The sequence below is a fragment of the Ammospiza caudacuta genome, chromosome 27, assembly GCF_027887145.1.
Source record: "Ammospiza caudacuta isolate bAmmCau1 chromosome 27, bAmmCau1.pri, whole genome shotgun sequence".
In the NCBI taxonomy this organism is placed as follows: Eukaryota; Metazoa; Chordata; class Aves; order Passeriformes; family Passerellidae; genus Ammospiza; species Ammospiza caudacuta.
Window position 1 is genome coordinate 5862062 of NC_080619.1, and position 26154 is coordinate 5888215.

The following is a 26154-nucleotide window of genomic DNA, read 5'->3' on the forward strand; positions in this document are numbered from 1 at the left end:
ACCTTCCTTGGTGCAACTTGAGGCTGTTTCCTCTCATGCTGTCAGAATAGAATGGAATGGGAATGGGAATGGGAATGGGAATGGAATGGAATGGAATGGAATGGAATGGAATAGAATAGAATAGAATAGAATAGAATAGAATAGAATAGAATAGAATAGAATAGAATAGAATATTTCCATGTGAAGGGACCTACAGTGACCACCTGATCCAACTCCCTGACCCAAATCTTTGTACTTTCATTGTATTTATCTGCCAATCTGATGTTTGTAACTTTTCTCCCCTGAATATCACTCCACATCTTAGTAGCTGCAGGTAATGTAAAATTTCTGAAATTATCTTCCTGAAATATGCTTTCTCCAGTTGTCAGTGTGAAAGTGTAGTGTCTGAGCAGCTCTGGGGGTCACACTATGGGAGATGTGCTCAGCATGTCAGTTCATGCTGCTGACTCACAGCTAACCTGGTGCTTTTGCTTTTTAACTGAAGTTTAAATTATTGTGGTTTGAAATAGCTCCTAGAAGAGATTAAATCCATAGAGCCATCACTTCAGCATGTGTAGCAGCACTTAGATCATCCAGGGCTGTTCAGCAGGTAAATTAATCCACAGGGAACAGTCCTAAATATCTGCTTCAATGATGAGTTTGCACATAAAACAGCTTTAGTGTAAACTAGAGAAAATTATGTTTAGAATGAACACAAATTGTTGATTAGAAAAAGGGGCAGCAGGACTTAATAGGACTTTTTTCTTTTTTTGTCGTTTCACTTAAAGAAAACTTACTTTGACACATGGTTATTTTGTTTTTCCTCAGTTTGATGTGTTGGAAGATGACTGATGTCAGCTGCTGATTTGTTTCTACAAAGACTAATTAGACACATACTGAGATAGATTTTTTAAATTAACAGATTCTAATGGATCCTAATGGATCAATGGGGATTTTTTTTTCTGTGAATAGAAAACATGGCATGCCTTGCCCTGCAAACCCAGTCTTTGAAATGGAGTTTTTTTATAGAGGATCATTTCAAAGATATTTCTCAGACAGTTTGAGGGAGCAAGAGAAATGTGTGAATAGCTGTTTTCTGTTTTTATCTGATTTTCTTATCCTAAATCATAAATGTTTACCTGACAGCAAGCCTATGTATAAATACCAACAAATAAATACCAATTCGTAGCAGTTTCATGTGTTGGTTTTAAATTTCAAAATACATTGCAAGCAACTAAATTTTGGGACATTTGATGGGATGCAAAGATACTGAGCCAAACTAATCCATGGGAGTTGGTTGTTTAGGCAGGTCAGTGGAGGCTTCTCAGTGTCAGACCTTGCAAACTTCTGTAAATATTCCCTGGAAAAGGAAATGTAGAAACTATGATACTAATTAAAAGACATGAGGAGCCATGGTAATGTTTCCTCCTGAATAATTTCTGTTCTTTCTGGAATGGTGTATTTGAATACAATGCAGCGCAGAATTTTTAATACTCTTTGTAATTACAAATGGCTTTTAACAGTATGAGCCAAAACATTAGAGCTTAAATGTTCTTTTAGAAGTCGTAAGCAGAAACAGTATCATTAAAGTAAAATCCATAATCTCTGATTTATGTGGATATGGAAAATTTGATGAAGATCATTTTTGGCTCTTGCATGGCTCAGCTCAGCATTGAGCAGCGTGCGTTCAAACCATTCTTTCTTTGTTACTCATTTTGTTTCTCATTTCTTCCTTCAAGCTACATTGACAAGTTACTCTGAGAATGTGGAACGCACTAAATACGGAGGGGAAAGCAGTAAGGAACTTGGATCTGGGGGAAACCTGAAGCAGTGGCAATCCCAGAAATCCAGCATGGACTCCTGCCTGTACCGTGTGGATGAGAACATGTCAGCCTCCACCTACAGCCTCAACAAAATCCCCGAGAGGAACCTGGAGACAGTCCTGTCCCAGTCAGTGCAGTCAATTCCTCTGTACCTTATGCCACGGCCAAATTCAGTAGCAGGTAAGAAATCCATGTTTGTGCCTTTGGGTCACAGCCAGGCACAGCACACAGATGCCACAGCCCTTCTTGTGTTCCCTTATCCAAAAAGAAATCTCCTTCCTGGAGTCATCGTACTTAAGAATGACAAAAATCGGGTTTTTGTTTGATTTCTTGGTTCTCAATGAAAAATTCCTCTGTGGAAAACTGTTTCTGATGGTGTTTAATGGTTATTTCAGCAGTTTATTATGCCTTTCTTACAAAATTGTACAAGATTACGGGAGAATATATTTAAAAAGAAAAAGCCAGATTCTTTACTGTCATTATAATGCAAATATTTTGGGTTTAAGGTGCTGCGACATCATAGCCATTTCTACTATTTCAAAGGATTCTTTGCAAGTAAAATAACCTGTCTCATGTTCTCTGAAGAGCTTAAGAGCTCTGGAGTTAAGAGAATGGTGGTACTTCCTGTCTACAGATCTGCTCTGGGTCCCAATGCTCCTGGTGGACTGTGCCCCAAACATCTCACACCTCACACCACTTGATGTTTGCTAGTGACTGATATTTTTTGGCATAAAATCAACATTAATTTCATTTAAATTCATGTTTGTTCTTTGAAACATTTCTGAATGATGTTGTGCCATACCTTATTGATGTCTTTTACCAGCCTGCTGAGCGTTGCCCTGAAGCTGGTAACAGCAGGGCAGAAAAAAGAGATGGAATTAGAAATACTAAAGCTTTGCTGCAAAGCTGCTTGTCTGGAATTACTCCCTGTTCCTTTATTGCCCCATATTTTTTTCTTGCTGGGTAATTTCTCTGGAATAAAATGTGTTGTCGATGTGTCTCTGTTGACATGTGGAGAAATCCACACTTTGGATTCTGAGTCCAGAAAACCCAGAGACAATTCTGAGAGATGCCCCAAAGAGCCTGGGACATTGTCTGTTAAATCAGCATCCCTTGGTGAATCAGGCTGCATTGCATAACTGGATTAGCTTTCCTTTTTAATCCAGCTTTGGCTGGTCACAGACCTAAAAGCAATGCAGAAATTAGATTTATAGATGGTGAAATACAAACCCAGAGCATGGAGGTGCAGCACAGACTGAAAATCTGAGATTTCAGACTAAAGGGAGGGGATAGAAAAACTCAAAAACTCTGCTTCCATAGCCTGCTTGCTTTAGATGAATTCCTTATAAATGACACGGTGTAAACATCTTCCAAAGCAAACAGAGTAGGCTGAGCACCATAAATTTAAATACATGTGTGTTCATTTAATTGTCTTTGGAAGTTGTTGACTTGTTTGGTGCACTTAGAGGCAAATCCTATTTCAAGAGGAAACTATCCAGTAAAGTTCAGGAACAACTTTTCCTTCTAGATGTTTATTTTTTGGTAGAGATTTTGCTGCTTTGAAGTACTGTGTCAGCTAACACAGTTCATGTCCCCGCTTAAATCATGAAAGTAAATATGATGAGAATTCAATATTTGGCTTAACATTTTATCATCAAATGATCACATAATAGCTCCTATATGCTCATGGCACCAGAAAATTATGGGGTTTAGGTAATGGATTTATATGGGTGGTTTTCACCGAAGAGTTTAACCTCATTATCTTAACCTCATTATCTTTATGCCTGAGTGATGAGAAAGGGAAGCCAAGTGTAGTTTCAGAGTTGATTTAAGTCTGTCTGCAAATGTGACATTGCTTAAAGAGTTAATACTGAGCTGCCAGTGTCCTTGCTGCAGTGACACACATTGGGTAACCACTTGATAAACCAGATTAGTTGACTAATCCAACTGAAAATTAACCCACCAGAAAATAGATATAATAATTTTGAGCCTCAAGGTCATCAGTGTGGATACAGTGTAGCTTGGAATGGGGCAAAAAGCTGCTTTTCTTTGTGATATTCCATGATATTCCACATTTTGAGTAATCATGAATTCTCAGCTTTGCTAAAACAGGTTCTTTTCTATTTTTTTTTTTTCAAATACAGTTGAGTTTGTATACATTCTGTTCTTTGGAAGCAAAGCATAGCAGCACTTATACCTACTGGCTTTTTTTTTTTTTTCTGCTTTTTTTTCTTTTTAGGGTTTTTGGGTTTTTTTTAAGACTCTCCCCAAAAATCTTCCAAAACAGCACAAAAATACCCATTTTTATAACAGCCTACAAAGTACACTCACTGAATATATTGTGTCACTGAGCAGTTTACAACTGGGTGCAGTTCTTACAACACTTTCTTCCCTGTGAGGGGAGTCAGGCCCTGGCACAGGGTGCCCAGAGCAGCTGTGGCTGCCTCTGGATCCCTGGCAGTGTCCAGGGCTTGGAGCACCCTGGAATAGTAGAAGGTGTCTTTTTTTATTCGGGAACCAACAGGAGACATGAGTAAAAGCATGAGAACATGAAGCATGAGAAAAAGTCACCAAAACACTTTACCTAGGGGAAATAGTACTTGGTTCACATCAGCTCTGTTGTCTCACGGTACTTACACCTCCATGTATTTTCATTAAAAACGGAAAAAATACAGTAACCAGAGCATGAGATCCAAGGGCCAGGCGTGATGTCCTTTGCTTTCTCGTGGCAGCCACCAGCTCAGCCCACCTGGAGGATCTGGCTTACCTGGACGAGCAGAGGCACACTCCCCTGCGCACGTCGCTGCGGATGCCGCGCCAGAGCGTGGCCAGCGCCCGGGCACAGCAGGACCTGAGAGGTAGGAGCACAATGAGGCCCTCAGGGCTTCCCATCCTGGGGGTGTCTGTGTGGGGAACTCCATCCATGTCCCTGTGAAAAACAGAATCTCAGAATGGTTTGGGTTGAAAAGGACCTTAAAGTTCACCCAGTGCCACCTTCCACTGTCCCAGGCTGCTCCAAGCCCCATCCAACCTGGTCTTGGGGATCCAGGGGCAGCCACAGCTTCTCTAGGAACCTCTGCCAGGGCCTGCCCACCCTCACAGGGAGCAATTCCTTCCTAATATCTCACCCAACGCTGCCCTCTGTCCTGTCCCTTCAGGCCCTTGTCCAAAGTCCCTCTCCTGCTCTCTTGGAGCATTTTTAGGCACTGAAAGGCAGCAGTAAGGTCATCCCAGAGCATTCTCTTGTCTCTTCTCCAGGATGAATACCCCCAGCTCTCAGCTGGTCTCCTTGGGATTAATAATTTGCTAAGTTATTCAAAATGAGAAACTTTATGGACTACTACTCTTGTCTTGTTTTTCAATCAAGGCCAGGGATTGCAGTTCCCCCTTGCATTCTGCAGTGTGCCAGTGGGGAAGGAGCCCAGTGCAGTGATGAGGCCACCAGCTCAGCCACTGCTTGTAGGGTTGCTCACAATGCCTGTATTTAGGCAGCTCTTTGAGTTCTAAAAAGCTTTTTGAAGAGGAAATTTTTGTGGTTTTTTTTGTGGCAAATTCCACAAACAAGACGTTAGCAATGAGAAGAGGAGCCAGGGCTGACATTTTGGTGTTTTGCTTATTATTCCCAATCAGCTCTAGCTCACTTTGCTCCATCTCCTTGGGATTTCAGCCCATCCTTCAACTTACATCCCTCTTTTAATCTGAGCTCAGTCTTCCACCACGTGCTGAAGCTGTCAGTGTGACAGTCCTGAGTCTGCAGCAGATCACCAGGCTTCAGCCTCATCATTTTTTGTTGCACAGATGAGTAAGTGGCCAAGAAAGCTCATTTGGGATATTTTCAGGTTGATTCTGTGCCATGAGACTGCTTTATTCTCCCCTGTGCATAGAACAGGGTTTCTTTTGGCCATACCTGAAACTTTCCTGTTCTCTAGGGGGTTTTTTTGAGCCCACCATCTTAGGGTGAGGACCTGGGGAGCTGGAAGGCACAGGCTGAGTTTTCACCCAACATACTCAACCTGGTACAGCCTGGCAGGACTTTGTCCCAAAGACATGACCCCCCCAAATTTGGAGTGGGTTTGTGAGCTTTGGATGGCAGTGTGCAATGAAATCCTCCTGGCTGCTGAGGCAGTTCTAGAAGTGCATTAGCAGGCAGTAAGTGAAGGAAGCAAAGTTTGACAGACCAAATTTCCATATGTTCGGAGGCAGGAGCTTGCCAAGGCTGTGTAATTTGCGGTGATTGCATCCAAAACATTCAATTTTATTGTAGGAACAGAATCAAATTGTTTTCCAGACACACTTTTGAAACCCTTGTTGCACTACATATTTTCCTTCTGCGTTTTGGCTTTTTTTCCACTTTTTGTGACAGTTGCATGAGAATAGCAGCAATGTTTCAGGTTTTTTGTTTATTATCCTATCTGAGGTTCTGTGCTGTTTTTAAAAAGAGAGGGAGAAGAAGATGTGAAAAAGCAAACCATCACTATTTGGAAACATTTTCATGTCATTGCATATGCAAGGGGGGTGCTCTTCCCTGAAATGCTGCATTTTGCAGCTATTGCTGTGAAATTGCATCAATCTGGGCTGTTACAAACTGCAGCTCTTTGTTCCAGCTGGAAATCCTAAATTTGTGTTTAATTTTAATATCCCTAGTCTTGGCACTGGGCTGAAATAGTGAAGACATTTGTGGCCCTGTGCTGGGGGACACATTACAGCCCATTGTCTGTTCCCAGGGTTCCAAAATCTCAGAGAGAGACTAAATGGGAGATTGTCTCTGTTGCTTTTTGTTAAATCAATTATTTTAAGCAAGGGAGCAATAGAGGAGTCCCAGCACTAAGAGTGTGATAAGGATTCTTCCCAGTGACAGCTTTTTAATAGGATGGGGAAGGCAATTTTTGCTTTCCCCATTTTCATCCCTGGGGATTTGAGGCTTTTCAGGTTGCTGTAACCCAAGGCACAAGCTGAGGGCTGTGATGTACCGTGGTTTTTCTTCTCCAGAAAACAAATGTCAGCAGACCTATATTAAAAATTATTATTATATTAAGAATATTAAATTATACTAAAGAATGTTAAAGAATACAGAAAGGATACTGATAGAAGGTTAAAAGATAATAATAAAAAACTCATGACTCTTTCCAGATCCTCAACACAGCTTGGCTGTGATTGGCTAATAAATAAAAAACAATTCACATGAAACCAATGAAGCAACCACCTGTTGGATAAACAATCTTCAAACCACATTCTAAAGCAGCACAACACAGGAGAAGCAAATGAGATAATATTGTTTTCCTTTCTCTCTGAGGCTTCTCATCTTCCCAGGAGAGAAATCCTAGCAAAGGGATTTTTCCAGAAAATATGACAGGCTGTCTTTGGTTTGGAAAGACAGGAGTCTGCTAAGGCAGACAGGAGCTTCCCCTGAAATGGAGAATGTAAACCCTCCCCACCCCTCCAAATTGCTATAAATTTTAAATTAGGGGTTCTCAGGCAAAAATATGGGAGCAGGAAATAACAGTTCTTTAATAGGGAAATGAAAAAAAAAATAAAGGATAAAATAAACAATGCAGTACACATGAACAACACTGCCAGAGTCAGAACCCAACCTGACACCCTGTGGGTCAGGGTGTTGGTGGCAGTCCCATTGGAATTGTGGCTGCAGCCCTCCTGAAGTATCTCAGGTGTGGTTCTGTTGGAGCAAGGGGGTCCTGTAGAGAAGGATGTATTCTTCCTCTGAAGATCCAGTGGAAGGAGAGACAGCTGCTGTTCCTCTGGGGAATCCAGTGCAGAAAGCCATGCTGATGTCTCAAAAACCTCTGGATTATATCGGGGTAGCAATGCTTGGCTCCTCCCTCTGGGTTATATCTGGGTAGGAATGCTTGGCTCCTCCCTCTGCGTTATATCTGGGTAGGAATGCTTGGCTCCTCCCTCTGGGTTATATCTGGGCAACAATGCTAGGCTCCTCCCTCTAGGTTATATCTGGGTAGGAATGCTTGGCTCCTCCCTCTGGGTTATATCTGGTTAGGAATGCTTGGCTCCTCCCTCTGGATTATATCTGGGTAGGAATGCTTGGCTCCTCCCTCTAGGTTATATCTGGGTAGGAATGCTTGGCTCCTCCATCCGGATTATATCTGGGCAGCAATGCTTGGCTCCTCCCTCTAGGTTATATCTGGGCAGCAATGCTTGGCTCCTCCCTCTGGATTATATCTGGGTAGGAATGCTTGGCTCCTCCCTCTGGGTTATATCTGGGTAGGAATGCTTGGCTCCTCCCTCCGGGTTATATCTGGGTAGGAATGCTTGGCTCCTCCCTCTGGGTTGTATCTGGGTAGGAATGCTTGGCTCCTCCCTCTGGGTTATATCTGGGTAGGAATGCTTGGCTCCTCCCTCTGGGTTATATCTGGGTAGGAATGCTTGGCTCCTCCCTCTGGGTTATATCTGGGTAGGAATGCTTGGCTCCTCCCTCTAGGTTATATCTGGGTAGGAATTCTTGGCTCCTCCCTCCGGATTATATCTGGGCAGCAATGCTTGGCTCCTCCCTCTAGGTTATATCTGGGTAGGAATGCTTGGCTCCTCCCTCTAGGTTATATCTGGGTAGGAATTCTTGGCTCCTCCCTCTGGATTATATCTGGGTAGGAATGCTTGGCTCCTCCCTCTAGGTTATATCTGGGTAGGAATGCTTGGCTCCTCCCTCTGGGTTATATCTGGGCAGCAATGCTTGGCTCCTCCCTCTGGGTTATATCTGGGTAGGAATGCTTGGCTCCTCCCTCTGGGCGGAGCATCTCATAGTGGCATGCTGTAGCTCTTATCAGCCATGCAGTAACATCCAATAGTCTGTTACCAGGGAGGTGTGAATGTGGTCACTCAAAGAGAGAGGTAAAGCAAACTGCCCACTTGACAAATCTGCCATACAGATGGTAATGGAAAACAGCTTGCATTGCAATCTTCAGCACAGGCGTGGACATTGATGTTCTTCCCTTGTCTCCCTTTCCAGTGCGCTTCGCGCCCTACAGACCCCCCGACATCTCCCTGAAGCCGCTGCTGTTCGAGGTGCCCAGCATCACCACGGAGTCGGTGTTTGTGGGCCGGGACTGGGTGTTCCACGAGATCGACGCGCAGCTGCAGAGCTCCAACGCCAGCGTCAACCGCGGCGTGGTCATCGTCGGCAACATCGGCTTCGGCAAAACCGCCATCATCTCCAGGCTGGTGGCGCTCAGCTGCCACGGCACCAGGATGAGGCAGATTGCTTCAGATAGCCCCCACGCCTCTCCAAAACGTAAGGATGGCAGCATGTGGGTCTCCAAAATTCAGAGTTTTTACGGCAGCTTTTAGAGTGGGCTTGGCTGAAAGAATCCCGTTTCTCTTCAGGCCCAAGGAATCAGCTTAGTCTTTGTTGTGTAGCAAAGGAAGGACCTTTGAGAGTGTGTCATAGAAGTCCTGAATGGTTTGGGTTGGAAAGGACTTTAAAGATTATCTCATTTCAACCCTCTGCTACAGGCCTTCCACTTTCAACCCTGTGCTACACCTTCCACTATTCCAGGTTGCTCCAAGCCTCATCCATCCCTGGATACTTCCAGAGATGGGGCAGCCACAGCTTCCCTGGGCAACCTGTGCCAGGGCCTCCCCACCCTCACAGGGAACAGTTTATTCCTAATACCTAATCTAAATTCTTCCTAATCTAAATCTACCTTTCTTCAGCTTGAGGCCATTCCCTCTTGTCCTATCCCTCCATGCCCTTGTTTAAAGTCCCTCTTGAGCTCTCTTGGAGTCCCTCTAGGTACTGATACAGTCAGCTTTTATACTGCTCCTGTTCCAAAGCTGCTTTTTGAAGAGTCAGAATAGTCTGTCTCTGACTTGTCTGGCTTAAAAACATCACAGACTTTCTCTGGCTGAGAAGCCTCCAATTTTAGAATCACAGAATGGTTTGGGTTTGAAGGGACCTTTAAAGGTCATGTAGTCCAATCCCCCTGCTCATGACATCTCCAGCCAGATCAGGCAGTTAGTGTTCTATGATTATAAATCCATGCCAATGCATTCTTCTTCCCATACAGATTTTTTATCTCCTTGAATCATGGTGTAAATATTTCGTGCAGGTCAGAAGCCCCTGTATGCTCAGGACCCAAGATTGCTCTGCCTCCTCTGGTCCCATCCAATTCCCATCACTAAGCCCTGGCAGGTTTGCAGGTAGAGATGACAACATTTTAAAATCACTCAGCTTGCAGTGAGTGAGTAAGACAGGACTAAAAATACTGAGTTAGGTACCTGAAGGTATCTTTAAGGATGTAGGTCACTGTATCTCAGTGAAGCTGTAGTTAAATCTGTTTACTGGAAATGCTGTGCTCTTGCCCTATCAGAAGAGCAGAAATGTCACTGGGATTGGCATGTTGAGCAGTGTCACTTGTCAGAGCTAAATAAACAATGTGTAGTGAAAGGCAGGGCCTGTTTCTGTATTTTACCTGCAGCTCTGCAGTGCACCAGCTGTGAGTGTGTGTCCCCAGTTTCCTCAGGATGATGGGGGACATTAAAGATAGGGCTGTGCTAAACTCCTGGACTAAAAGCTGGATTTCTCACATGGGGTGGTGCCTTGCACCCTTTGTCCACAGATGCTGAAGGTCCTTGGTCCCACCTAACACATTGTTTTAGTTCACTCTGGTGTGTCCCTGGAGTTTAAAGCTAAATGATTCCTCAGTGTTAGTTATTAGGATGGAAACCTTCAGAATCAGTAATTAATTAGACTTGATTTCCTAGAGAGATCACAAGTCTAGCCATAGAAGATCATTATTCTGCAAGATCCTTGCGGATCCCTTCCAATTCAGGATATTCTATGATTCATCTCTGATTTTGTGATAAGTTTCTTTGTCATTTCTTTTTCCACATGCTGAAAAAAAAATCTATTATGCTTATTAAATCTATGCTAATTAATACGTGCTGATCAGGTGGTCTGACTCTGCTATGGCAGTTGTGCAATCAGCTAATTAAACTGGCTTCAATGCAGCCTCATATTTCTAATTCCTCTCTCAGAAAATTAATACAGGTGACAGTGGTGTTATGCTTAGAATCAAGAAAGTGCCTCATTCTAACACATTCAGGGTTTAATTATGGAGGCAGCAGTCGTTCTCCTCTGTTGTTTGCCATTAAATGGGTCATTGTTTGCATGATTATTTCCAGTCAAGCTCAGGGATGCACTGCAGCAATCCAGTCAGGAGAATCCTCTGCCAGCACGGACAGCACTTCAGAGTGGTGGTGTTCTTAAAATAATCAATAATTAGACATCACCAAGTGCTGCATGTTATGGTGCCATTCAAAAACCCTCCATATGAGTACTTTGAAATGAAAATAAAATAGTTTGGGAATGTTATCCACAAAAGCCAGGTGGATGAGCTTCTGTAGCAATCTGCTGGTAAAGCCGATTTCTGCTTTACCAAGCAAAAGAAGCAGCTAAAATGCACTAGAACACAGTTAAACTTGCCAGAGATGATTCCAGGATAATTTATTATTTGCTTGCAAGCCTTTTCCAGGTCCTTGTGCTGCTCCTGCTCCTCTCCCCCTGATTAAATTAATGGGCTTCAGATGGTTGTATTAGCTGGGGCTCCTCGTTTATTTATGTTAGAAAATAGGCCTGTAATTCAGAAAAATTGGCTGTCTGTGCTGAAGGAGGACTTGGAACCAAATTAACCAGTGATTGTTCATAACAAGGGAAGGTCTGCTGGCAGAAGTGGAGAGCAGGAGAGCTCTGCACTCAAATCCACCAAACCTGAGGGCAGAGCCTGCCAGAGGGCCCAGTTCACTCCATTATTGTCATTATTTAGAAGTCAATGAAATTACAGTGGGGAAGATGAATAAGACAAACTCAAGGCTTTTTCTTAGTGGTCATTTTCTGCTTCCAAAAGAAGTTTCTTGAGAAGCCTCTGGCCTGGAAATCCCTGAAATCCCAACCAGAGTATTTGTGGGGGAAGTATTTTTAACCTAGAAAACAGCAGCTGCCTAGTTTTTAATAATGTCAGTGCTTGTCCTAACTTCTTTCCTTGGGCAGATGTGGATGCCAACCGGGAGCTGCCCTTGGCACAGCCGCCCTCTGCCCACGCATCCATCGCCAGCGGGAGCTGCCCGGGGACGCCCGAGATGCGGCGGCGCCAGGAGGAGGCCATGAGGAGATTGGCCTCACAGGTATGGCACTGCTTGGGGCTGGGGGCTCCTGGGGAAAAGGGCCATGAGGAGATTGGCCTCACAGGTATGGCACCTGCTTGGGGCTGGGGGCTCCTGGGGAAAAGGGCCATGAGGAGATTGGCCTCACAGGTATGGCACCTGCTTGGGGCTCCTGGGGAAAAGGGCCATGAGGAGATTGGCCTCACAGGTATGGCACCTGCTTGGGGCTCCTGGGGAAAAGGGCCATGAGGAGATTGGCCTCACAGGTATGGCACCTGCTTGGGGCTCCTGGGGAAAAGGGCCATGAGGAGATTGGCCTCACAGGTATGGCACCTGCTTGGGGCTGGGGGCTCCTGGAGGCTCCTGGGGAAAAGGGCCATGAGGAGATTGGCCTCACAGGTATGGCACCTGCTTGGGGCTGGGGGCTCCTGGGGAAAAGGGCCATGAGGAGATTGGCCTCACAGGTATGGCACCTGCTTGGGGCTCCTGGGGAATAGAGCTATGGGGAGATTGGCCTCACAGGTATGGCACCTGCTTGGGGCTGGGGAGATGAGCCTCACAAGTATGGCACTGCTTGGGGCTGGGGGCTCCTGGGGAAAAGATCTGGAGGCTCCTGGGGAAAAGGGCCATGAGGAGATTGACCTCCTGCTCGGGGCTGGGGGCTCCTGGGGAAAGAGCCATGCAAGAGATTGGCTCCTGCTCAGGGCTGGGGGCTTCTCGGGAAAGGGCCATGCAGAGATTGGCCTCCTGCTCGGGGCTGGGGGCTCCTGGGGAAAAGAGCCATGAGGAGATTGGCCTCCTGCTTGGGGCTCCTTGGGAAAAGGGCCATGAGGAGATTGGCCTCGGAGGTATGGCACTGCCTGCTCAGGGCTGGGGGCTCCTTGGGGGCTCCTGGGGCAAAGGGCCGTGCAGACATTGGCCTCATAGGTATGGCGCCCACCTGGGGCTGGGGGCTCCTGGGGAAAAGCTCTAGGGGCTCCTTGGGGAAAGGGCCATGCGGAGATTGGCCTCAGAGGTACGGCACTGCCCTACCTGGGGCTGGGGACTCCTTGGGAAATGGGCAGCTTTAGTCCTTGGAACTTCTCAAGCCACTCCTTGGAACTTCTCCCTCTTGACGTCACTTAGAAAAATCCCTCTGTTCAGATGCTGCCTTGGGGAACCTCGAGGGAGAGAGACTTCTGGAAGGGGTTTTAGTACCCGGGGAAGTTATTTCTCTAAAATGAAACTCCCTCTAGATTGAATGCACTTCCCTGTTACTCTGAGGGTTTGTCTTTCATAGCCTACTTTCTCATTGCAAATGTTAGGATATGACACAATTATTGAAATAATTGTGGTTTTTCTTCAGCACTGAGAACAAAATTGCTCAGTCTTTGAGCAGTGTTTTGTTTGAAAAGGGCAGATACTGTACTTGGGGAAGGCACAAGCTGAGTGTTAATGCTGTGTGTGCACTTGGGAATTTTTTGGAAAATTCTCCAAAGTAGACCATAGCCTTTGGAACAATATACAAATTACTGGCTGTTTTGGCAGGAATGGTTTGTGTGGAACACATGGAACACTGACACTTATGTACGTAAGATTTACAGCTTGAATTTTATTGTATTACTGAGATTTAACCCTAATTCTGTGGAGATGGGAAGGTGCCATTCTATTGCTTTGAAATCCAAGGAGTTTGCTCTTGCTCCTCCTCCACCTTTTGGGAGGATGGGAGCAGGTAATGCTTTCCTGTCACCTCCTCCCACTTCAGAGAGGAAAACAGCAAGAAAAGTCTCTGTTTGAAGTTATTACCAGGACGTGTTTTGCTTGGCTTTTTGTGCCAGATACTGTCTTGTCCTGTCTGCTTTCCTGCTGCACACAGATAGCCAGGCAGGTAGCGTGTGCTGCATAAATAAATACTAAGATTTGGTACTCTCCTCTTCCACATGGAGTTCTTGAAAGGAGTGCAATGCCCAGGTCTGGTTTTGCTCAGGCTGCATTAGTCATTGTATTCCTTGCAAATCTGAAGCTCTGCAGACTACCAGAAAGGGCAGTAAAGTGTGCTATCTCTGCTTAAAATACCTCATCTATCACTTCCCCTGAGTGCTTAAGTCATCCTGCTGGGTATGTAATTGATAAATGGATGCTGGTTTAGCTTGTTTCCTCTTGGAAAAGGTAAGGAATATGGCTCTTTCAAACACTGTGTCACATCCACAGCATAGATTGCTCACTGAAGATTTTTTTGCATCTCTGATCGCTGGAGAAAGAGCTAAAAACAATCCTTACAGCCAAAATTAAAGTAAAAATATGTTGTTGTACCTTGGCTGCAGACTCTTTAGGAAGGGTTTTAAGGTCCTTTGGTCTATCTGGATGGAAAAGTGTTTCTTGGATGTGTGTGTTTTATAGTTGTGTTTACACTGAAGTCAGAATTGAAGCACAGAAGAAAGTGTTGACAGTGATGGACAACCACAATTGTCAGGGTTATTTTAGGAGCTGGATGAACCATATGTGAGGAGCTGGAGAAAGCTGTGTGCAGATGTTCCACCTCTGCCTGCACTGAGCAGAGCAGAATGTTCTCAGATTGGGCTGAGGTCCCTGTGCTGGAGAAATGCAGATCATTACAAAAGCAGATTAATAATATACAAACAGTCTTAGGTAATGGCTGGTACAGGCTCCAGAATGCTGGTGGGAAGCTCGTTGTCCTCTCACCCACTCCCCTTCCCTCTGAAAATGTCACTTATCCCAATATTCAGAAGTTGTGTATCTGTGATGACAGAAATGAAAGGTGAGCAAACAGTTGCTTTTCCTCCTCTGGATTACTCAGGGTTGTACTTTTATGCCTGGTTTTTATACAGTAAATTCTTGGGGGCAAAGTTTGCATTTAGCTCTTAATGTCAGAGATTAACAAATCATTAATTTTAGAACTAAGTAACTGCTGACTGGCAAGCAGGAGCTCGACTTGGTCCTGCCTTGCTGACCTTTCCTTTTCCCTGAAGGTTTATCCTTTACTCACAGAGGATTTTTAATGGACTGGCTACCCAGTTTTAACTAACCCATTGAACAGCTTTATTCTTTGGGTTTCTGGATGCTGTGTGGTAGCAGCACTTTAACAAATGGACCTGAAACCCAGCTCAGCTACACTAATGGGTTGTACCCCGTGCAGAGCAGCTGGTGGAGGAGCTGCACATCCATTGCATTAGTTCATTTTTCTGATGCTGAACACAGCTGGTGGCTCCAGAGGCTCTTCTCCCCATCCTCCCAGTCATATCCAAAGCATCACTAACATTGCTGCAGGCATATAAAAACAGAGTGCTCCTACCCTACACAGAGGTGAAGGGATTCATTGCTGCTGAGCCTTGATGCCCTGGGCCACTAATGAGTTTCAGAAAGCATTTACCAGCATACTCAGCTATGTAAAGGTAATGAACATTCCCAATAAACTGGGTCACACGTGCCACATACTGGGTCACAGTCACATGCAGTGCTAATGGCCATTTCCATTTTCCCAGCCAGCATTGTGCCTGGCATGTGGCATAGTGGCAGGTCAGTGTTACACTGCATTTATTTGAAGCTATTTTGTATGGGTCAAAAAAAAAAGCCTTGTTAAAGGTTAAAATACAATACTGAAGCTCTTTAAGAGTGGGGTGTTGCTGTGAGCTCAGGGGTCTGGGAGGTTGGTCCAGGAGGGATTGGCTGCTCTTGCATGACACACTTCCAGAAGGAAGCCAAGACAAACCACAGAGGAGGTGTGATGGCAAATTCTGGCTCAGGTTGCATTCTCTAAGTACGTCATTCTGCCTTGTTTGAACCTGTTTGGGGTGAGTCCCATCCACGCCAGCCCCTTGCCATCCTGGAGGCTCTTACACTTCTCACATTCACCTGGTCTCATTCCCAAGGGTGGAACAGGATTGTAAAACTTGAAAAGTTTTACAGTGTGAGAAAACTGCTTCCCACCCAGCTCCATGTAAGTGAGGAGCCTGATTCTCAGCCCCATCTCCAGCACCAGGCTCCACTCGCAGCACTGGCGTTTGGCAGCCTCTCTGTGATTTGAGAGAAAATGTCACAGAGAATAAATAACATCAAGATGAAATTCTGGCTCAGGTTGCATTTTCTAAGAACGTCATTCTGCCTTTGATTTGGTTGACTTCCCAGAATCTTCCTTTGCTTACTGCTTTAGCTTCAGATCCACCCATTAAGCATTATGTTTATCCTACTGGTTATAAGGCTTAGTTGATACACCCATAAATCAAGCACAGAGATCAGGAATTATGGAATCACAGAATGCTAAGGTTTGAAAAGACCTCTTAAGATCATCAAGTCCAACTGTAATGCATGAAAAGTGGCTGAAATTAATTGGGTTGTAATTGCATGTGTGTCCCAAAATCTGATGGTGATGATGATTATGGGTGACCCTTTTTCCGTGACATGACTCTTCAGATTCCTGGAAGAAATATATTTGCCTTTCATTAAAAGAGACTATTTTTGTGTCTACACACAAATTGCATAGGAAATCAGAGTAATTTCTGTTAGTGGAACCTGATATCAAGGAATGGCAACTTGAATGCACAAGTTATAATCCCCAAATAAATAGGATTGATGAAAAGAAATCATTACCTCTGTAATTACTTAACATAGTGCATTCTCTAAGGGAATTCATTATATTTTAACTGTCTGGTAGGAAAAATTCTGTAAGGAATTTGGAGGTATCCATTAAAACTTAAATACATGTATTAGAGCTTGATGCTTGAAATAACAGCCCAGCTTTCTCATCGCTGCATGTGTCACACCTCGTTTTGACTGGGAAAGGAAATTACTGCATTATATCCCATGGGTAATTTCATATTGAAAATTAAAAGCCAGTGCTGAACCAGCAGTGGTTGAGGACCCCACAGCCTGATGTGTTCATTCCTTGGTACCATCCTTCACTGCCCTGGCCATCCTGGAGCCACCTGTTATCTAAGGGACAGGTTTTGCAGGTGGAGAGACAGAAAGCCTTCATCATGTCCAAAGCCATGGGCACATTTCATCCCAGCTGCCCTGAGCTCCAGAGGAGCTTTTCCTTTTCACAGTGTTCTCAGCTATATTGTCCTTCCCAAGTTCAAAAATGCAATTTATTTTGCAACATTCTGTGCTACGGTGCTCCAGGGCAGTGGTGGTTTTGGTACAGAACTGCTCCCACCTGCCTTGCTGGGATATATTTGGATACTCCGTGATGTTTGAAAAGAAAACCTAGTCCAGAATGGGAGCTGGAGAAAAGCTTTGTGCCCTGGCAGAGGCTCATTCCAAATGGGCAGGCAGTGCCTGAGGCTGGAGGCAGCAAGGGAGCAGGAGAAGCTGGGCTGGAGTAGTGCCAGAGCAGCTTCCCAGGGGATTCACAAACAGACACAGATTTTTGAGGGCCTATTTTATATTGCAAAAGAAAACAAGAAGGTTGGCAGCATGGCCTGAGAAGATATCACTGGTTTTCTGCTTATTTTAATAAGTGGGCAGAATGTAGCAGGGTTCTAGCAGGGTTTGCTGAGCTGGAAAAGTCAGGGGAAAGCTGGGAAAAGGATAACTTTTTTTTTTCTTTTTTTTTAAATTGAATTAATTTTTTTAATGAAGTGTGGGATCACAATGTATGAGTAAAGTACAGTGAGCTGCCATCGCCCCCGCCTCAGGGGAATCTGTACCCGCGGTGTTGCCTCACTGTGATGGACTCAGGGAGTGCTGTCTGTCCACTTCCACAGAGCTTGACGTGTGAAAACAAAGCAAATAGAGAATAAGTTCAAGAAAACAATCACAAGTTTTTACTGGCACCTAGTTCTTAAACAGAACTGAGCACAGAACAAGCTCAGCACAGCACTTCAGAGACGTCAGCCGCTGTCACTGTCTGTCTCTGCAAACAGCTACGGCTTAATTTCATTTACTCATCAAGCGGGAGGTCCAGTCATTTTTCAGCATCAGTGCCTGTTTTTACCAACTGATTTGTCTGGATTCTTGTCATAGGCAGTTAACACTCATTGCTCTTAAAGACTTCACCTGTCAGAACAGCTCAAACTCACCAGAGGAAAAACCGCTGCTTTTCCAGCTGTCCCAGCGTGGCTCTGATGAAGACGCGGGATTTTTCGTTCTTCTCTCTTTGCTAGGTCGTAGCTTACCACTACTGCCAGGCTGACAACGCCTACACCTGCCTGGTGCCCGAGTTTGTGCACAACGTGGCCGCGCTGCTCTGCCGCTCGCCGCAGTTCGTGGCGTACCGGGAGCAGCTGCTGCGCGAGCCGCACCTGCAGAGCCTGCTCAGCCTCCGCTCCTGCGTGCAGGACCCCATGGCCTCCTTCCGCAGGGGCGTCCTGGAGCCCCTGGAGAGCCTGCACAAAGGTACTGCTGTTCCTTGCTGTGTCCCAGCCTCCCACGTGCCTGTTTTTATTGTGGTTTTTTAAATGATGCTAAATTGGGGTTATGGGTGTTTGAATGAAGGGATGGGTTGATCTGCCGGCGTCGCTTCTGGAGCTGAAGGGAAGAGGTGGGAGCTGGTGAAGCTGGGAAGACTGAGAATCATGGGATGGTTTGGGTTGGAAGGGACCTTAAAGCTCATCCCATTCCACCCCCAGCCATGGGCAGGGACACCTTCCACTATCCCAGGCTGCTCCAAGCCCCATCCAGCCTGGCCTTGGGCACTTCCAGGGACCCAGAGACAGCCACAGCTTCTCTGGGCAACCTGTGCCAGGGCCTCCTCACCCTCACAGGAAGGAATTTTTTTCCCAATATCCCATTTGGCCTTCCCGTTTCTTGCTTCTTTCACTTCCCAAAGCTGTCCTTGCAGTTCTCAAGGTGAAAACAAGCAACCAGTTCCATTCACAGCACTGCTAACAGGAAAATGTTCTGATTTATTTGTGTAGGGGTGACTTTTTTTTCCCTTTCCCTGTCACTATTTAGCGGGTTTTGGAGAATCTGAAGCTTTCACCAAAGGACTGGTATCAAAAAGTCCATAGACACCATGTGTAAAGCTTCTGGGGGAGCTGGTGACAAGCCTTATTCTGATAACAGAGCTTTTTCTAATACAGCATTGATTTTGTCTTCTTTTCTTTCTCCCCTCTGCAAGTTATAAGTAATTCATTGTGACAGTCACTAAATATAAGATCTTTGCTCGTTGCCATGAAAACTGTCAGAGCATTGCAGAGTTCAAGACTGTTGTCCTGCAGAATCATGTTTATTACTGTGCCTGTGCTGCATCTTGGCTGCAAAAATAGTTCAGTTAATTTTGTTACCACCCTACACACTACAGTGTAAGATCCAACATGAAGGAGATGCAGCTTCTGGCAGATTCAAAGCCCTGATGTTCAAATCAGCTCTTCAAAGCTGTGTCCAAGCTCTGAGCAGCAGCATCTGGGTCCAACCTGCCCTGTTCCACTAGGCACAAAGCATATGTAGAGCCAGCACAGCATGGCAGTGGCTGGTTTTCCTGGCATGGGGAAATGTCACTGTGGAAGGAGCGTGGTTGCTCTTTCCTATCATCGCTCTTGGCAAAAAGAAAAAGGATACATTTAGGAACTGCTGCTCTAGAGGAAAATAATTCTTGGTTATTACAGTAGCTCCTTGGGAGATGTTTCTGCTCTTGATTTCAGAGTGTTTTGGAGGATTCTTATTTTTCTTGTTAAGGAGGTCGACCCCCATCTGCCCTAAATTCTGACATATGGTACATGTGAATAGCATATGCCATCAATAGACTCAGATTTCACATTTTGCACCTGGTTTTGAGTCTTACTAGACAAATTTACCATCGAGAAGATATCCCTTGAGCTTAAGATACAAGTCCGGAGGTATCTCTACCATTAGTTGAGATACTCAGCCATACTCAGCTCTCAGTGTCTGACAAAGAAAAAATAACTGCATTGTCAGCGTCACCTGGGTAACTGTATTCTCCAGCAGCAAAAAAATCCTGTTTAAACAGTCCATGATTTACTCCTTGTAGTATTTTCAAGGCCAGGTTGGAACAACAACAGGGTGTCCCTGTCTACCCAGCTGGACGGTGGAATGAGATGATCTCTAAAGGTCAATATGCAATTAATGTATCATTAAAAAGGTGCTGCTGCTGTAGGTGTTTTCTTCTTTGGCAATATCTGCTCATGGTTTAAAACTCTGTAGTGACGTTGCGGTACATTATGGTTGTGTGTCTATGGCCTATCCAATAAATGCTTTTTCTTTTTCTCTCAGAGAGGAAGATCCCTGATGAAGATTTCATTATATTAATTGATGGTTTAAATGAGGCTGAATTTCACAAGCCAGATTATGGAGACACCATAGTATCGTTCCTGAGCAAAATGATTGGAAAATTCCCTTCCTGGCTGAAGCTGGTTGTGACAGTCAGGACAAGTCTACAGGTATGTTGAGACCCAAAACAGGGATAAACTGTGTCATTGTCATGATGGGACTTTGGTAAAGAAGATCTTATTGGATGTTCTGGATTTGCTCAAAACCTTTATTTCAGGTTATCCTTTTAGCTTTTTTATTCGTGGATTTACATCCATGTCCTTAGGCTCACTCTACAGCTTTGGAAGGATCTAATCCATCATAGCTTATTCATGTAAATAAATGTTCATCAGCAAATAGCTCAGATCATTTTCTGAGACTGTTCACATGCCAGTAGGGCCTGACTCATGGAGCCATTAGGAAGGCTGCCAGACACCAGGCCCTGCCTTCCTAATAGCTCCATGTGGAAGGGCAGAGGAATTTGGATCTTCATTCCTTTCAGTGTGACCCAGAGCATGATGATTTCAGTCTGATTAGGCCAAGATGTTGCTCGGTTCAAGATTGTTGTGAGCAGGTCAGCAGGGAGCTGAGTGGTTCCAGCCCCATCAGAGCAGCCAGTGCCCACATAGTCATTGTCACTGGGAATGGCAGCTGCTTCCCAAGATCCAGCAGAGCACAGACTATTTGCTGTTGAGTGCTGGGGTCCATTTTTCGCTCAGTAATGGAGTAAATTAAATATCATTTGGAAGAAATCTTTGTAAACAAATTGGATCCCAATGACTTGAATTCCTCATTTAATTAGGGTTTTGCATCCGTAAAGTCTTCACTGCCACTCGAGTTCGCACTGTGCTCTCCCTCTCTATTTTGTTGGAGAGCTTCTGGCTTTCCTGGAGTTGGCCTTGTACAGATCTGTTGCATCACTTCTCCTGTCCTCACAGTGACTGAGAGCACATGAGGCAGGAATTTCTTTGGAGAGGCCTTTGGTGATCTTTGGTTTATGTTGAACCAGGGAATTCAGTAGATGAGCTTTTCCTGAGCGCAGTGTCCTGCAGCAGACAGACACAGTTGCTTTGCACTGGAAAATACTCACTGTTGTCTGTCCTGATGTTTCTGTGCATTTGTGGATGTAGAATGCAGAAGGATGCTCCCAGGGAGGTCTCAGCTTCAGCAAGTTTCTTGTGGCCTCAGGTCTGTCATCTGGATGTCCTGGACAGCAGAAGGGATGGGAGGTCAATCCGTGGTTGGGAGGGATGGGAATGACAAGGGCACTCTCTGTGTGAATTTACCAGCCCTTTCCATGGATGTACTGTTAGAAAGTGTCCCTTGCTTTTATATCAGTCATGTGTCACACACAACCTGCTTGATTATAGATGGGAGTGTGAGGCCCTGAGGGCACAAACTGCTGTTTGTGTTCTTGCCCTGATGGGAGGTCTTAAAGGAGTCTCAAAGGTGCTGTTGTAATCGAAACTAAGTCTGCTTAATGAATAGTAAACACTGCAGGCATGAGTATCTTTTTTTCTTTCTTTCTTTGTAGGAAATAATTAAGCTGTTGCCCTTCCACAGAATATTTTTGGATAGACTGGAGGAGAATGAAGCCATCGACCAGGACCTGCAGGCATACATCCTTCACCGGATCCACAGCAGCTCGGAGATCCAGAACAACATCTCGCTCAACGGCAAAATGGACAACACTACGTTTGGCAAACTCAGTTCTCACCTCAAGACCTTGAGCCAAGGCTCCTACCTATACCTGAAACTTACTTTTGATCTCATAGAGAAAGGATACCTAGTTCTAAAAAGCTCCAGCTACAAAGTGGTGCCAGTGTCCCTGTCTGAAGTGTACCTGTTGCAGTGCAATATGAAGTTCCCAACACAGTCTTCCTTTGATCGGGTCATGCCTCTCTTGAACGTAGCAGTGGCTTCTCTGCACCCATTAACAGATGAACATATTTTTCAGGCCATTAATGCAGGTAACATTGAGGGCACTTTGGAGTGGGAGGACTTTCAGCAGAGGATGGAGAACCTTTCTATGTTTCTTATCAAACGTAGAGACATGACGCGAATGTTTGTTCATCCCTCTTTCCGAGAATGGCTTATTTGGAGAGAAGAAGGTGAAAAAACCAAGTTTCTTTGTGATCCAAGGTAAGCAAATGCTCTGAGAAACCAGAGCTTACCAATGTGTTACTCTACACTGTTACCTGAATCATCTTATTTTATGAAGTTGCACATGGCTGCAGTTACTCTGTACACAGTTTGCTCTGTGTACACCGTAGGTCTCCGTGTTCTGTCCTGATCACCTGAGGTCTTTATGTTGTTCCTGGAAAGAAACAAGCACCCCTGGGCACACACCTGACTTGGCAAACCTAGCACTCATCTTTAGAATGAGATGAGCTGTTCCTCAGAAGGCCCCAGGCTGCCTAGCTCAGTTATCAGCAGAGGCAGGTTACTCCTGCCAGCTCAGTCCTGGAGAAGGGGCATCATCATCCCTTTCTCCATAGGTATCAAAAGCACACGAAGTAGAAGATAAGAAGTGGAAAGATGAGTAGTGTGGATACATCTTAGGTAGTTGTGCTCCTCGTAGTTCTACTAAAGGTTTTTTTGAAAACAAAATAACAGAATTGTTCTGTAGTGGCTTTGCACTGTAAATGCATCTGTAATCTCTGTTCTGACAGCAGCTGAGTTCCTGGCTTAGCTCACAGGGAACAGAATTTAATCACAGTTAGATTTATATTCTCTAAGCCCAATGATCTTTATCAACAACATGACTTTTGTTTCTAGTGACAAGTGGAAACACACCATCTGACTGTAATTCTCACCATTTACCCTCATAAGTTTTGCTCCATTTTTCTGCCCATTTAAAATCATAATCATGGAGCTTCCTCCATCCCAGTCACTCCCACCTGGTGCTACTGGTTTTGTGTGGCCTGGCTGCAAGGCAAGGGAGCTTGCTGTGAGCTGGGTGAGGGGACAGCAGCCAGTACTCCTGGCAATTATCACTGATCACACAGCACCTGCCAGAATGATCCCTAACAAGAGCAGCTCAGAAAATCACTGCTTTCCTTATCACTGCTTTCCTAATCACTGCTTTCCATCAGTACCATGAAAATAGAATCTAGGTGCAGGATGCTTCCCTGATGGTGAGGTGTGTATTGGGTGCTGTGGGTGGTAGCAGTGCCTGTGGCTGAGTTACCTGGGACTGAGGGTCCGGAAATTCTCTTCATCTTCACAGTGGTGGGAAATTTCACTCTTAGAGCGCCAGATTCAGAAGGAAATTCAGATGTGTTGCGCTTTAGATTTTTCTGCACTGAAACAAAGTGTGTAATCAACATGAAGGTACAAATTGGACCATGTTCACTCAGCAGGTCACCAGAAAGATTTTTGCTCTAGTTTTGGGTTTGGTGCTGCCTTTCCCAAGCATCACAAACACATTGTGCTGCCCTCAAGACTATTTAGGAGATTTTCAGATATCACTTTCCATCTCATATGTGCCATTATTGTGAGGAAATTAATGATGACTTTATGGAGACCACTCATGCTCTGTGCTATCCCCACAGAGCTGACCTGGCTTAGCTCCTTCCCACAGGCAAAAAGAAATTCCAGTGCATCAACAGGCTCTCACTACCACGGGCATGAGCCCATACATACTGGAGGACTAGTATGTATCTCTGATTTATAATGTGCACTAATTACATTATGCTCTGATGGTAATTAATGAAACCAGATGCAATCCAGAGATTAATAGAGAGGAATCCCTGAGCTACAACACTCCACAAAATCCTCCTGTCCAGCTGATACTGAGCTCAGAGCATGGGAAACCCTGAGCAGCAATTAAGCTAAGTCATGATTTTTCATTTTATTTCTTGGAAGAGAAGCAGAGCTGGCCACTGACAGAGCTCACAGCAGTAGCCTGTGAAAATTTGCCTGCATCTGGTTTGTTCACAGACAGATGGATTTCTTTCTGCTCGTTTGGGCATTGAGAAGACATGACAACTGTACAGAGCAGTCCTCAGGGTTGTCATACACGAAGCAGTTCGACCCTACCCTGTCAGTACGGTGACAGTAGGTGAAGAATAAGGTTGCTGAGGCTGATATTTTTCCCTGCAAGAAGAGCTTTGACGTGAAATGTGGGTTTGTGAAGCTGCTTTTAATTGACTGACCCTGACAGAGTGTCCAGGTGTGAGACCATTATGAAGGAAATTGGGATAATGGGCCTCGTGTCCACTCATATCCCAGCACTGCATCTGGGCTAATCTCCCTGATTTCATTAGTGAGAGCGAGTTCTCATGTTCTCAGAAGCATGGAAAAGAGGGGAGGGGAGAGCAGGAACACCGTGTCCAGGAATTATCACATTTTTCTATGCTTTTAGGAAAAACAGCAGATATCCACCCTCTGGGGTTTTGGTTAGCCTGTTGAGATGCTGACCCTCTTCTCTGAACCCTCATCATGCGTTTGGTGTCCAAAGCAAAGGCTAATTGGCTCTGAAGGGGAACAATCTCACTGCTGCTCTCCCCAGAGAGGGACCCCTCCATTTTTTAACACAGGGCTCCAGTGAGGCATTTGTCAGAGCACTTAACCAGCATTGCAGTAACGACCTCCCCAGCCTGTCAGGCCAGCACATCAGCCACTTGATGTGCTTGCACAAGTGGCTTCCTTGACAAATAGCTAAAACATTTTAGGGGAAGACCCAATCCTTTGTGACTGGTGCTTGGAGAAAGTAGTTCTTACTACATGTTCTCCTACACTTGTATTTCTAAACCTAAATTCTGCTCTAATGCAGTGCTTTTTTCTGCCCAGACTTAATCAGAAACGTCTATGCAATTATTTTCCATATTTTTACAACACTAATAAATGTTTTATGCTTTTGCTGCTGCTGAAAGGGCTGTGAGCAAGACAGAAATGAAGTGATTTTCCCTGGCAAGGCAGTAAGAGAGCTGTAGTCAGATATGGACCCCAGAAGTGAAATTACTTTATCCAGGTTTAAGTGTAAACATCTGAGTTACTTGTCTAGACTTGCTTTATAGTCAGAGGAGAGAAATTAGGGTGATTAATTTCATCCTGAGCTACAAGGCTGCAGTAGGTCAGATGAGGAGTGCCTGGGAAGCATCTCCTCCAGCTGAGTTATGAGGAATCTCAGGATGATGGGCTCCCCAGGAGATGTTTCCAGTTCTGACAGGGCTGGATGAAGTGAATCTTCCCAGGCTGCTCCTCTACCCCACACACAAGGTTTTGAAGCAGATTCACAGATTTTCTACCCTTGTTCAGGAAAGCTGAGTGGGATAAAGATACTCTTGGTGCTGTTGCTGTATGAGTATCCCAGTTTGGGCTTCTGTGTCTCAGGGTGGCATTGGACCACCAGGTGCTGGTGCTGGTGGCTGAGGGAAGAGGTTTTGTGCTGCTTGGGGGTGTCCCAGCATCCATGGGACCTTAGCAAAATGAAGCATTTTAGATCCTCACCTCAGGTGCTTCACCTCTGGCTTGGTGAAGCCAAAACTCCCCTGATTTTAGGGGCTGCCATCCAGGTGTCTGTTGCTCAGGCAGTCACTCCCATCTCCTTGAGCCCTTGGAGCAGTTCATGTGGCCTCCTCTGGCTGCTGACTGGGGTGAGCTGAAGCCCAAAACGCCATCCCTGTCTGGCCTGCAGGGTCACTGGGGCACAGGGAGGTGACCTGTGCAGGACTGGAGCTTGGCAGAGCCGCTCGGTGCCTTTGGTGCAGCTTTGCTGTTCCTAGGGCAGTGGGTTTTGAAGGATAGGCATTTTATGAACCCACAGCAAGGCCGTTTCCTCACCTCTTCCCTCCTCTCTGACATCCATCAACCAGATCTGTTTGTCAGACCCCAACTGAAGATACGCTGCATGGATAAACATGCAGCAGCAGTGCAGGCAGAAGGAAACAGCTCTCATCTAACACCCCAGTTGCCATGGTTTCTGGCAGAGCTGTCTTTCAGTACAATGCTCTGTAGGTATTTTACATTTTCCTTTTTCTCTCTTGAGATCGCATTGCAAGTGGAGACTTCCCCT

At 45.1% G+C, this 26154-nt stretch overlaps 1 protein-coding gene across 1 annotated transcript in view; it reads left to right on the forward strand.

Annotated features, from left to right (window-relative positions):
• The window catches only part of TANC2 (tetratricopeptide repeat, ankyrin repeat and coiled-coil containing 2), a 143409-nt gene that overhangs the window by 87077 nt on the left and 30178 nt on the right, over positions 1-26154 (forward strand). Inside the window, exons 10-16 of the mRNA XM_058820543.1 lie at positions 1719-1982; positions 4535-4660; positions 8779-9060; positions 11818-11951; positions 18032-18263; positions 20100-20266; positions 21670-22277. Of these exons, the coding sequence (XP_058676526.1) occupies positions 1719-1982; positions 4535-4660; positions 8779-9060; positions 11818-11951; positions 18032-18263; positions 20100-20266; positions 21670-22277 (1813 nt within the window). The remainder of the gene's footprint in view (positions 1-1718; positions 1983-4534; positions 4661-8778; positions 9061-11817; positions 11952-18031; positions 18264-20099; positions 20267-21669; positions 22278-26154) is intronic.